This window comes from Sturnira hondurensis, unplaced genomic scaffold (genome assembly GCF_014824575.4).
Source record: "Sturnira hondurensis isolate 20B ecotype Veracruz unplaced genomic scaffold, ASM1482457v3 Scaffold0018525, whole genome shotgun sequence".
Lineage (NCBI taxonomy): Eukaryota > Metazoa > Chordata > Mammalia > Chiroptera > Phyllostomidae > Sturnira > Sturnira hondurensis.
The window spans coordinates 14,268,806-14,281,430 of NW_028091156.1; the positions used below are offsets into that span (position 1 = coordinate 14,268,806).

At 56.0% G+C, this 12,625-nt stretch overlaps 1 protein-coding gene across 2 annotated transcripts in view; it reads left to right on the forward strand.

The window, feature by feature from the left end:
* The window catches only part of PGBD5 (piggyBac transposable element derived 5), a 73,950-nt gene that overhangs the window by 44,345 nt on the left and 16,980 nt on the right, over nt 1-12,625 (forward strand). For both annotated transcript variants that reach the window (XM_037069476.1, XM_037069477.1), the window contains exons 2-3: nt 5,151-5,578; nt 10,003-10,137. In XM_037069476.1, coding sequence (XP_036925371.1) covers nt 5,151-5,578; nt 10,003-10,137 — 563 coding nt within the window. The remainder of the gene's footprint in view (nt 1-5,150; nt 5,579-10,002; nt 10,138-12,625) is intronic.

Consider the following 12,625-nt stretch of genomic DNA (forward strand, 5'->3'; position numbering starts at 1 on the left):
CTTCATCTGGGAACCCTGGGCCCCAGTGCTGTGAGAAATAAATGTCTGCTGGTGCCTGTGGTGTTTGTTCTGTTGGAGCAGGTCGCCCGGGCCCAGTAAGATAGAGAGTGTTAGTCACTTGCTCCAGGTCACCGCTGCGTGACTCATGGAGCCAGAACCTGTCCGGGTCCTCAGCTCGGCTGGGCAGCAACTATTTTCAGCATCATAATCTGAGGTTCTGAGTTTTATATAATTATTTACATTCCTCAGCATACTTACATCATTGTCTAATTGCTGCCTTAGTCTTGGAAGGGAGAGGAGGCAAGTTACCAGTGAAAAGCAGGCCCAGAAAAAACGGCAGCTTTGCAGAGGTTCATTTACATAATGAAAGGACCAGGGACTGGACCAGCTCTCGCCCACCCCAACCCCAGCTGCAGGAACCATTGTGTCCTGCCCCGCCCCGTGTTTGCTGGGGAAAGGTTCCAAGACCGCTAGTGGACGCCCGAGACCACGGGTGGTGCTGCGCCCTGGGTGTGCTGCTGTTTTCCTACTCTTGACGGCTTCTCTTGGGTACGTCCGCACTCCCAGCGTCGCTGGTCTTACACTTTGGGGCCGCTGCAGAGTAAGGTTACGGTGAAGTGAACACAAGCACAGCCATACCCCGTACCCCACAGAGAGGGCTACTGAGTGACTGACACATGGACAGCGTCTGCATCGTAGACACCATGGACGAAGGGGTGGCTCACATCCCGGGTGGACAGACCAGGGCGGTGGGCCACTTCCCCACGCTCCTCTGAGCAGCGCACAATGTGAGACTCATAAATTGTTTATCTGTGGAATTTTCCCTGTAATATTTCAGACCGCAGGAAGTGAAGCTGCATAAGGGGAGGAACTGTGGCTGTGACTCCACCCTTGTCCTCAGCAGACAGCCCTCTCCTTCTGTTTCGGCTCCGCGCACAGGAAGAATGAACCCTGCAGTTTAGGTGGGGGGTGTCTCAGTGGATGAGGCTGGGCCGAGGTGGAGGGGGCTAGTGTTTCTAAAGGTGACTGCCTTGAAAAGGTGTGGCATGCCAGGCTTGTGTGCCTGTCACCCCTTCATGTGTACCAGCTCTTTGTCACATGACATCTAGTGGTGGTGACAGATTTCATGTCCGTATCAGCCAACAAATCACTCTGTGGTCCGTGTTTCCTATGAACAACATCAACTCGGGTGCCTGATCCAAAGTTATGCCATGGCCAACTTCTTCGCCAACGACCATGTCACATCAGCTTGAGGAAGACCACACACATGCCCACGTGTGCACACATGTGCACACGCGCCCAGAGTTTACTGTGACGCATTCCTAAGAAGCAAGCCCTGCAGCTGCTGCATAATGCAGCGGACACCATGCTTGGGGCCCCCTGGCTGGGTTTCTGCATGTTTCCTAAGTGCTCTGGAGAACGGCCGTGTTGGACGGTGCCATTTAGAGCAGCAGTCCCCAGCCGTTTTGGCACCAGCGATCGGTTTTGCGGAAGACAGTTTGCCCACGGGGTGGACAGGAGGCAGAACTCAGGCAGTAATGCCAGCGAAGCCCGCTCCTCGCCTCCTGCTGTGCGGCCCGGTTCCTAGCAGACCTTGGACTTGTGCGGAGTGCGGACCCCAGTCCCCACTGGTCTGTAGTCCCCAGGACCCCAGCTTCAGAGGACAAACCCTGGTCTGTGTTCGTTCCCTGACGGAAGACCTTGGTGCTGCTCCCAGCTGCCCAGTGGGATGGGAGGAGTTGTCCCCGCTGACCACACGGATGAGGGGCTGGGCCCGAGGGGTGTCGGGAGCACAACCAGGACTGGCCTGCGGCTCCTGGACCAGCTGCAGATGGACTCCGTTGTGACCAGCCGCTTAGCAGGAGGGGAGAGGTTAAACGAGGGCAAAGCCTTCGGGGCTCTTTTGTGGCCGAGGGGCTGAATTCTACAACTGAGGCCGGGACCCCAGGTCTTCGTCACACAGACATGCTTGTTCTGCAGACTGGCCCCTGGAAGGAGGAAGAAAAGAATTCGGGAGAAATTATTAGTTTAGTGGAAGGCACAGACTGGCAGCAGCTGACGCAGAGAATAGTGGTTCAGCCATTTTCCTTATCACCCTTTTGTGGAACATAATCTCTGATGCCTCAAATGAGAGGAATATGTTTGTGGCGATTCAGGACTTTCCTGTTACATATTTATACCTATTTGATTTAGCCTGAAGATGAAGTATTTCCTAATTTTAAGCCTTTAATTCAAAATATTAAGTGGCCCAAAACTGCTGTCACAAAACTGCTGGTGATTTGGACCCAAAAATGTCAGTGTCAGCTCAAAATGCCATTTTCATTCCAAAATGAGTGTCTCCATCTCTAGCAGGTGCACTTTGGGAAGCACACAAAGCCACCCTGTTCTTCCCAAGAAGGGTGGCGGTCGGGGTCCACGCTACATCGGGGAGTCCCCCTGCCTCCGGGCCTGTGGTGGTGGAGTGGGTGGGGTGGAAGGGGCAGCTGTCTCTCCCGCAGGGCCTGACACCCGAGTGGGCCGCAGGACAGGCCGTCTCCAGTGTGCCGCCACCTGTGCGCGAGGTCCTGCGAGGCTCCCCCCCTCGGTGCGGGCCCTTCCTTCCGCGGGGTAGGAGAGGACAGCGTGGCTCCTACGCGTGCTCCTCTCCAGCGCCTGTGGAGAGGCTGCACAGCCTGCCCAGGGTCACACAGCCAGCGGCTTATTGACAGTGGGGAGCAGAAGCATGGGACCATGAGAAAGGGCCCAGCGGCATTCCAAGGTGGTTGCCGCCAGTTCAGAAAGGGAAGGATGGAGGAAACTGGACAGAAGATCCGGACCTGGCTCCCCCAAGCCTGGGCCTGGTGCTCTGGGATGCGTCCTCCCCCACAGCCCACCCATTCTTCAAGTGGTCCGAATGCACAGGCAGTTCCCACCCCAGCACTCAGCACACCCACCCTGCTTGGCTGTGCAGACACCCTTCCCTCGTAGCTCCTCCCCCTTCTAAACAGGACTTCTGCTTTTCTGGTTACTGCTGGGAAGGGTGTCAGTTTCCTAGCCTGGGGCAGGGTGTCTTTGGAGAGATCTGAGCACCATCCAACCACTGTCCACACTGCCCTGGGCCTGAGGGAGTGGGTGGTGCCTTCCTCCCCTCTGTGCCCCGCCCTGTCCTATGGTTGATGCTTGCAAATCAAAACCGAACAGATCATGGGGAGCCAGGTACTTCCCTCTTTCTTCCTTAAGTGGTTGGACAGGCCAGAGTTTGATGGAGGAATTCGTTTTGAAACGGCCTGGGAGGCAAAATTACTTTGAAGATAAGTTTTAGAAGAGAACATTTTATGCTGCTCACTCAGCACAATGTAGCAATTAAAATGCTGGTTTTCCTCCTGTTAGAGAGCTATCCCTGAATAATTTATGACTTCGCCCACCTGAGGCTGCGGGGCTTTGCTGACATGAAATGACTTTCGTGAGGGGTGGGCGTGGAGCTTCAGACTTTCGTTGCTCGCTCACGGGGCCCCCTCTCCCTGATCTCGCTGTCCTGCCAGCCGGGGCCTCCGCCTCCGAGGCCAGTTGGTGCCTGGTGCCATGCCAAACAATGACCGATGGAAGTGGGCACGATGGTGACTTCTCTCTCTGGGCCTCAGTTTCTTGTTCTGTAAAATGGAGGCAGTCGGAGCATTCTGACACCCACAGCCCAGCTGCCTGTGGGCTTCTGTAACATCTTAGGAAAAGTTCCCAGGTTCCAGGTACCTGCCTGGGGCCAGCACTCTGCTGGCTGCTGCACCCGTGCATCCCGCATTCATTCTGCCCCACACGCAGCCTCGCGAAACAGGCAGTACAGGGCCGGTTTTAGTGGAGACGGGAAGAACTTTGTCTGAAACTGCAGTTAGCCAGGAGCAAATGGAGGGTTTCCACTCCCCAAATCTGTTTCTGAACTTAAAACTTGGTGTCTTGTGTGCTTTGTCAGTCTTTTCAATTTTTTAAAAATGTTCAATCGCAGTGGACATTCAGTGTTGTATTGGTGTCAGGTGTACGGCATAGTGGTCAGACATATATATACCTACAGAGCCACCTGGGAAGGCCAGTCCCCACCTGGCACTGCACATAGTTATTACAGTGTTATTGACCTTCCCTGTGCTGGGCTTCGCCTCCTGGCTGTCAGTCTTCTTTTCATGGCGGGAAGCTGGATTTTCCGAGGCGCCTCCGTCAGTAGCAGAGGGAGGCCGTGGGAAGTTCTGAAGAACGTGCCCAGCTTTTCGCAGTAGAAGCCAGGCTTGTCTCCCACAGGCCTCTGCACGCTGCGGAAAAGCTGTAGCTCTTAAGGCTATATGTATGGCCCTGGCCAGGTAGTTCAGTTGGTCGGAGCGTCGTCCCAATTCACCAAGGTTTCGGGTTTAATTCCCAGTCAGGGCACGTACAAGAATCAACAAATGAATGCATGAGCGAGTGGAACAACGAGCAATGATTGTCCCTCTTTCTCTCTCCCTCCCTCTCTCCAAAACTCATTTTATAGAAAGAACTACACATACGAGTATAAATACATATACACACAAATGGCATTCACGTGTGTGTCTCCATGTTTATATCTGTGTGTGTTTCTAGGACGGCCCCTGCATTTGTTAAAAATTGTGAGGTTTTTACTGCATTGCTGTAGTTGTCTGAACAAGTCCCTTCGGGTCTCTTCGCCGACAGATTCAAAGTTACCATGTGCAGAATGCCTGATAAAGGCCTCGATCTCACTTGGATGGGATTTTTCGGGCCCCAAGTGGTGGAAGGATTCTTATTTACAGAGCTCCTCCACTCACAAGAAAACAAATGCAGAGGCCAGGGCCAGGCTCCTGTGTTAAGAATTCCATAGGCGTTGTGTCTCCAACAGCCCCTCTCTCCCACTATACACTGTCCCTTACTCTTAGGGTCACCGTTTCTGAATTGGCCAGATCTGTGAGAGACGTGTGTGTGCAGGATGAAGAGGGGCCCAGATGGTGTTTGGGGACCCAGGGGACTGGGAACCTGGGGAGCAGGGGAGCTTCAGGGTGGCGTGTGTGAGCCCCCCGCCTCACCAAGGGTGTCAGGAATGGCGGCCTGTGGGCAGAGATGCAGTAACGGGAGCATGTCCCCATCCTGGGTGGAGTGTGGCATCGTAGCCATAAGCACTTGGCCTGTCTTTGTTTTAGGCCCCACCCGAAAGATGCCCCCCAGCGCCAGCGCCATGGACTTCTTCCAGCTCTTTGTCCCCGACAACGTCCTCAAGAACATGGTGGTGCAGACGAACATGTACGCCAAGAAGTTCCAGGAGCGCTTCGGCAGCGACGGCGCCTGGGCGGAGGTGACGCTGGCGGAGATGAAGGCGTTCCTGGGCTACGTGATCTCCACCAGCGTCTCCCACTGTGAGTCCGTCCTCAGCATCTGGAGCGGCGGCTTCTACAGCAACAGGAGCCTCGCGCTGGTCATGAGCCAGGCCCGCTTCGAGAAGATCCTCAAGTACTTCCACGTGGTGGCCTTCCGCTCCAGCCAGACCACACACGGCCTCTACAAGGTCCAGCCCTTCCTCGACTCCCTGCAGAGCGGCTTTGACTCGGCCTTCAGGCCTTCCCAAACCCAGGTGAGGAGGGCACCGGGAGAGGTCCCCTCCAGCATCCTCGGCCTGGCCCCGTGGCAGCGGAAGTCAGGAAGCAGGAGTCACCTTGGGCATCCTCCCCTTCCTGCCTCAACTCTGAGGTCATTTTAAGGTTATCCCTGCTATTCTCGCATCCCACCGACCCCTGTAACTCAAGGGAAATTGTACAGTAACATCTCCAGAGCACAGACAAGTCCAAATTCAGTGTTTGCTCCGAGGTGCCCTTTCCCCCCCTTATTCTCCCCATCCTTCCTCTCCTTTAATGATGCTTTCATTCCAAGTTACGTTTGCCCAAGGTAACGTGAGTTTTCTTGTCCTGTTCTCCGAGTCTGCTCGTCCTGAGGGGGTGGGAGGGGAAGGAGGCCTTCTGGGTGGCGAAGGGCAGGAGCCTGGGATTGCAGCCGCTCTCGGCAGCCAGGAGTTGCTGCGCTGGGCTCCCTCTGGCCCACGCGGCAGGCGTGTGAGCCCAGGGAGGAGGTCTGGGGAGCCCCGTGCCTAACCGTTGTGGCCCCAACACCTCCCTGCTTCTCTACCTGGTTCTACAAGTCCCTGTGTGGTCTCTGCTGAGTCTCTGTGACACTGACCTGTGACACGCATTTGGCTGCGGTGACAGTTTCAGAATTTTCCTCCTTGTTGCTCTGTGTGTCTACGGCACTGAGGAGGTGGCTCGTTTCTGCAGGTTCCGCAGTGGCCTGTGTGGCCCCATTTCCCTTTGACCTGTTCTGCGTGGAGACAAAAACTTCAGTTTTATTTTTGCGTTCAACGACCCATCAGTCTACCTTCTCTTCCTGTGCTTATTCTTTAAGGGCCTTCTCAACCTCAAATTCTCTTTGGTTTTCTCTCTGAGCTCCTTTCTCCAATTCCGTACCTCTCCCATAGGTGAAAACCACAGGGGTTTGGTGGGGAAGACCCGCCCAGTCCAGGTTTTCGGGAGCCTTGAATGGTTCCTGCGTGTCCCTTGCCATTCTGTGAACAGCTCGGCTCACAGTCCTTCCCAGGTGTTTGTGATGCTCCGACTCCTGGGAAGCTCCCCTCCTCCCTGCCTGGGCAGATGTGTCCGGTCTCAGCCAGTGTAAGGTCCATTCCCACATTCCTGGTTTCCTAGCCCCTGGCCCCACTCCCTTCATTTATAGACAAAGGTCATTTTGTCTTGTCTCCCAATTGTGTCACTTACTGCCCCACCTGGCAGCAGGGGTTTGGGGGTCACAAGCCCACCCTTGTAACAGCCCTGCAGGGCCCAGTGCAGATGGGCCCGTTATTGTTTCCCAGAGTATTTGGTTGATTGGACATGAACCAAACCAGAAACCTGTTGGTGGAGGAAGGGAAACACCAGTATTCTGGCCACGTTTAGGGTCGGACACCAGTGGGCTCCTCGGAGAGCTGCCAGAGAAGGCTGTGGGCTCGCAGTGCCCCCGCGTCTCTGAGAATCAAATGACTGGCCATTTGGGTGACCGATGCTTTGGGGCCTGGAGACGCGGTGGCTCGGCTCTGAGGCAAGGGAGGTCTCGCCCCTTCGGATTCAAGTTCGCTGTGCCTGCTGTGTGCCGGCTGCCTGTGGTCTGTGACATGGGAGACCTAAATCCCTGGCCACTGCCCCCCCTGTGTGTCCCCAGCACTCTGGGGGAGCTCTCAGGGACCCAAAGTGCCCACTAGGAAAGTCTGAGAGTTTGGGACTCACCCCAGCCCAGCTGGACTCACCCCCCCACCAACTCCTCCTGTTGGCTGCTTGTCAGGTGGAATTTCCTCTTCTTCCTTCCTCCACTGGGTCAGCAGACGTGTCTGCAGGGCTTTTCCCTTCGGCCTCCGGTGCCTTGGTGCCTGCATTTACTCTCCTCCAAGACAGGGAGGAGAGGTCCTCTTCTGATCCTGGAGAAGCTGGGCGCCCCAAAGCTTTCCAGGCTTCCCAGCTGTGCCCCTGCTGGGCTCTTCAATTCAAGGAGAGGGGAATCCAGGAGTAAGTTTGGTTGCAGGTTGCCGCCTGCTGCCCGCAGCCTCGGGGCTCCCTGGCAGGGCCATCCTGCCTTGGGTGAGGTCCTCTGGTTCACCTGCCCTCCATCCCTCATCAGCTGGGGGGTGGCCTTGCTCTGCATCCTTTCCCAGACACTCACGTCACCACGGGCACACGGCACACTCGCCTCGCAGACTCCACGCACCCTCTGCCCTGTAACCCTTGGGGCCTTTGGACCTGGCAAACGTGACCCTGTGGGATGAGTCACAACTTTTACAGAGTCTCCAGAAATTAACAGCTCCCAGAGTCTAATGGTAACCCAACAGTGTGTGTGCACATGCCTGTGCACCTGCGTGTGCATGGCTATGCATGTGCACTTACGCATGCAGAATGAGGAGACACCAAATCTTCTCAAAATTGGGGACAGATTAATTAGAATATCTGCAGGAGGGATTACACAGGCATATGAAGGGGTGCTTTGTCTCTCCCCTACTCGACCCGCTGCCACACCCCAAAGTGAGCTTGTCCGACACAGAGGTACTCCGGAAACACAGCTGCTGATGGACCTGCTGACTGTCTGCGGCCTGACGGTGGTGGAGGAGGAGGTTCCCTGGCAGAGTTTGGGGGCTGCGGCGGGCACGCTGCTCTGGGCTGCATTTAGTAATGGCCTGTTCAGAATTCACTTACTGCTGATGGAAAAGAGGGAGGCTGCGGCGGGGCCCAGAAACCCTCGCTGGCCCTTCTGCGCTGGCGAGCATGTGATTTGCAACTGATTACACACTAAGTGCAGGTGGAGTGGGCCTTCTGCGGGTGGGAGAGGGCGGCAAAGCGTGTCTCCGCATCTCTCCTTCCCTCCGTTCCGCTTCCCCACCCAGTCGGGTGCTCAACTGTTTTGCTACAGTGGTTCCCAATGGGGCCTCCATGGTTCATGAGCCACGCAGAGCTGGTGAGTTCAGGACACAGGCAGGAGGGCCCCGGGGGCACCTCACAGGCCTGCCCCCACAACAGGGAGACTGGCCAGGCTTGTTCCCCGTGCCGGCAACAGAAAAGCCGAGGGGACCAGTGTACACAACCCAGACCGAACGCTACAGCCGTCATGGTTTTATTAATGGACTCCGGGTAGCTTTAATGAACGAATGGAAGGGTGTGGTGAGTATTACCCCCATTCTGCTTTCGGCCCAGCGAGTTCTGACGCCGCCTGGGAGCTGTTTGCAAAGGCGGCCACGTGGGCCCTGCCCACATTTACTGAATCAGACTCGGCATTTTAGTATGTTCCCTGGTGACCAGTGTGTTCGTTCTGAAGCTCTTAAGGTCCTGGTGGAGACCAGGGGCTGGAACACTCTTTCTGTCATGGCCAGGTGGTAGAATTTTTGACTTTGTGAGCTATCAGGCCGCCGTTTCAACTTGTCAGGTCTGCCATTGTAGCCCAAAAGCAGCCATCGACAGGGCAGAAGTGAATGAGCGTGGCAGTTCCAATAAAACTGTGTGTACACTAGGCAGAGAGGGCCAGGCCTCATCTGGCCCCGATCCAGAGCCTTGGAGAGTTCTTGGAATCCTGTGATTTCCTACACTCTTCATTTCAGTGAACTACATACATACACACCAATTCATAATTAAGCTTGAAGTAGGATCGGGGGCTGGGAGGCAGTGGAGCAGGGTCCTAAACTTTACCCAAAAGTGTCCCCAAAAAGTTTACCTTGAAGAGACAAAACTCTGGCCACCCCTCGGAGCCTATTTTTCAAATGCTATTTCTTTTTACTTCATTGTCTTGTCACTGAAAATGTCTTCTAACTATGTTATCAAGAAGCTAAATTATAAAAGTGATTTTTAAAATGGCCTTGGGATCCCATGTTGAAAGAACATGGCGCCCTGGGGCAGAGCCCAAGGCCGGGTCCTGGTGGCGAGGGAGCTGGGCGATTTCAGGATCCGGGAAAAGCAGGTGGTAGGCCAGCGTGAGAGCCGTCTGGAATCTCGAATACCTAAACAAATAGTATGTGGGGGTTGGTTTGTTTGTTTCTTACAGGGCAGAAGTCAGAACAACAGGTTTAAGTTAAATGCAAGTAAATTTTGCCTTTGTAACATTTGAAGCTGTTGTCCGGGAGTGGAAAGGTCTTTTGTGAGAAGTGGGTGCCTGCCACCAGGCATGACCGGAGAGAGGTCGGGGCCTGGTGATCCTTCTATCAAGTGACAGACAGTTTTCCATTTACCGAACACCTGTCATACATCAGGGCCTGCGCTAAGTGCTTGGCATCCAGTTTTTTACTTATGCCTCCCCAGAACTCGGGTGTAGATGTTGGTGTTACTCTGCTGTAGAGGAGGAGAGTCAGGATCAGAGAGGTAGAGTGACTCAGCCGAGGTCACACAGTTGGTCAAAGGTGAGACAAGGCTTGAGCCCACATCTGATGACCCCCTGAGCTCACACGGCTTTCTGTGAGAACCTCTGCCTCCACTCTCCCGGCAGGTGCTACACGAACCCCTGATTGATGAAGACCCTGTGTTCATTGCCACGTGCACGGAGCGGGAACTTCGAAAGAGGAAAAAGCGGAAATTCAGCCTGTGGGTCCGGCAGTGCTCTTCCACTGGCTTCATCATCCAGGTGAGCCCGGGGCCGGGCCTCGGGGCCAGGGAGAGTCAGGGGCCTTGGCCCATCAGGTGACTGATGAACTCACCAGCCCTTTCATTGTATGTCACCCGGATGTTCCAGCTGAGGCTGGGGCTTGGCCGCTCCCCCCAACCCTGGGGCCCTGGGGTAGCCGGCACTGCCCCTGCATGTTCTTCCTACCAGCCCAGCCCCATATTTAAATAGCCGCAGTGACCACTGATCAAGACTCCCGCCCTTAGGGGGTCAGCCCTCTTCACCACAACAATGGGGCAGAACAGGTGACTGCCATCTCTCCTGAGAGCGCACTTGTGGTGGGTCCAGAAGGCCCCAGCCTGCTAGGCCCCAGTCCTTCTCTCCAGTGCTGAGGATACCCTCCGAACAAGCCAGCCCCAGCTCCAGCCCAAGGGTGGAAGCAGCCCCATCAGGAGTGTGGCCCTCCCAGCCCTGCTCTGGTCCCTCCCAGTGGATACAGGTGTGCGTTTTCTGAGAGGTGGCCGGGCTCTGTGTCAGCAATGGTGTTAGGGTCTGAGCTGCCAGGAGTAGCCGGGGTGTAGGGCTGGAACGAGAAGGTGGGGGGTGGTGACAACCGGAGGTGGCAAGGCGTGACGGCTCCTGGCCTGGGCTGGCTTCTCCTGTCCTGCCGCCTAGCACCTGTCCCATCAGTCACAGCTGAGCCTGCCTCGGTGCCCTTGCCTGGCTGCAGCCCCAGGCCCAGGGCACGGGGGTTTGTTTGGCTGGGCCACAGGACCTAGATATGTGGTCAGCCACTGGGTTGGCTGTTTCTGTGGAGGTGTTGTTTCAGGTGAGATGTACATGTAAATCAGAGGACTTAGAGTGCAGCAGAGGCCCTCCAGATTGGGTGGGCCTCATCCAATCAGATGAAGCCTCAGCAGAAGACTGGGGTCCCGAGGAAGAGGGCCTTCTGCCGGCAGGCGGCCTTTGGGTTTGAACTGTAACTCTCCCCTGGGCCCCCAGCCTGCTGGCCCGCCCTGCAGGTTTCGGATTTACCAGCCTCCTTACTTAATCATGTGAGTTATTCCGTAAAACAAATGTCTCACAACAGACAGAAAGGTCGGTCAGTCGGTCTCAATACACCTCCATCCCATTGATTCTACCGCAGAAGCATTTCCTGGCGCCCACCCGGCCTGCGTGGCCTGGCTGCTTCTCAGGCGCACTGCCCGTGCTCGCCCCGGATTCTGAGCTAGTGGGTGGGATGGCGGTGTCTTCAGCTTCGCCTTTCCAGAGCCCAGAGGGCTTTCTGGGATTTTTTGCAGGGCTGGGTGGGGTGGGGGGTCCTTTTTTCTTTTTAGTAATTGAAGTCCAAGACAGGTTCCTGTTACTGAGGAATTTACAAAACAGATGGGAGGGTAAGAACTCTGCAAACAAATCTCTAAGCACAGGTTGTTTTTCATCACACTGTCATGGACTTAGCATTGTCCTTGGCCTTGAAGACCCAGAGGTAAACGGGGCCCTCGCTGCCTGGCCGGTAGGAGCGGTGGAGGGGTTGAACGTACTCACTCATGGTGTGGCGAGCGCGGGACCAGAGCGTCGTGGGCTGAAGGGGGGCACCTGTGGGTTGAGGAAAGCCCCCCAGGGTGCACAGGACAGGACATGGGATGTGCCAGGGAAGGGGGTGACCTGTGACTGCAGGGGTTGGAAGGACAGGAGGGCAGCCAGCGCCACTCACCGCAGGCCAGACACGGGCACATCCACTGAGCACCACGCAGCCTTGGAGGAGCGTCTTGCTGTCCTTCCTTTGCACATGGGCAGACGGGAGCCCCCCGAGTTTCCATCATTTACCCCAAATCTCAAGGCTGACAGGCAGTCCAGCAGAAATTGGAGCCAAAGGGCTGCTGGCTCCCCAGTCTGCCAGCCCAGCCTCCCGGGGCCCCTCCGTGTGGGAGGAAGACACACAGCCACCAGCTCAGGAGCGGGCACATTGGAGCACATGGTCTTATTTTGAGTGTGTACGTCCACGTGGAAAGTATTCTGTGAGCCACCTCTGAGGGGCCGCTTCCAGAGAAGTGGGCGGCCCATGGGGTATTTCTGTCTGCACTGGAAGTCATCAGGGCTGATGGAGGCGCCTCTTCCCTCCGACGGGCCCACACCTGGGCGTGCACATCAGCCATCTCATAGGGGATCTTCAGGCTCCGACTCCGGGTTTTGGTAGCAGCGGAGTCACAGGCTGGGGATCACTTACAAAGTGAGGCTCTGACACCCCCGAGATGTTCTTGCTTCTTGGGCACGAACGTATTGTGCTGCCTGAGACTGCAGCTGGTGCCTTCTTTTCTTGGTGTACCCACCGCCATTTCCAGGTCAGATGCGTATGGTACACTGGAGACTTTCTCTTCTATGTCACAGGCCTGCCAGGGACTGTCCCCACCCCCAGCACACCCTCTGGCCCTGTTTGCAGAGGGTGTCTGAGGAGAGCTAGGCAGGGTCCCCGCCTGTCCCCTCCCCTGCAGCCTCCCTTGGTCGCTGA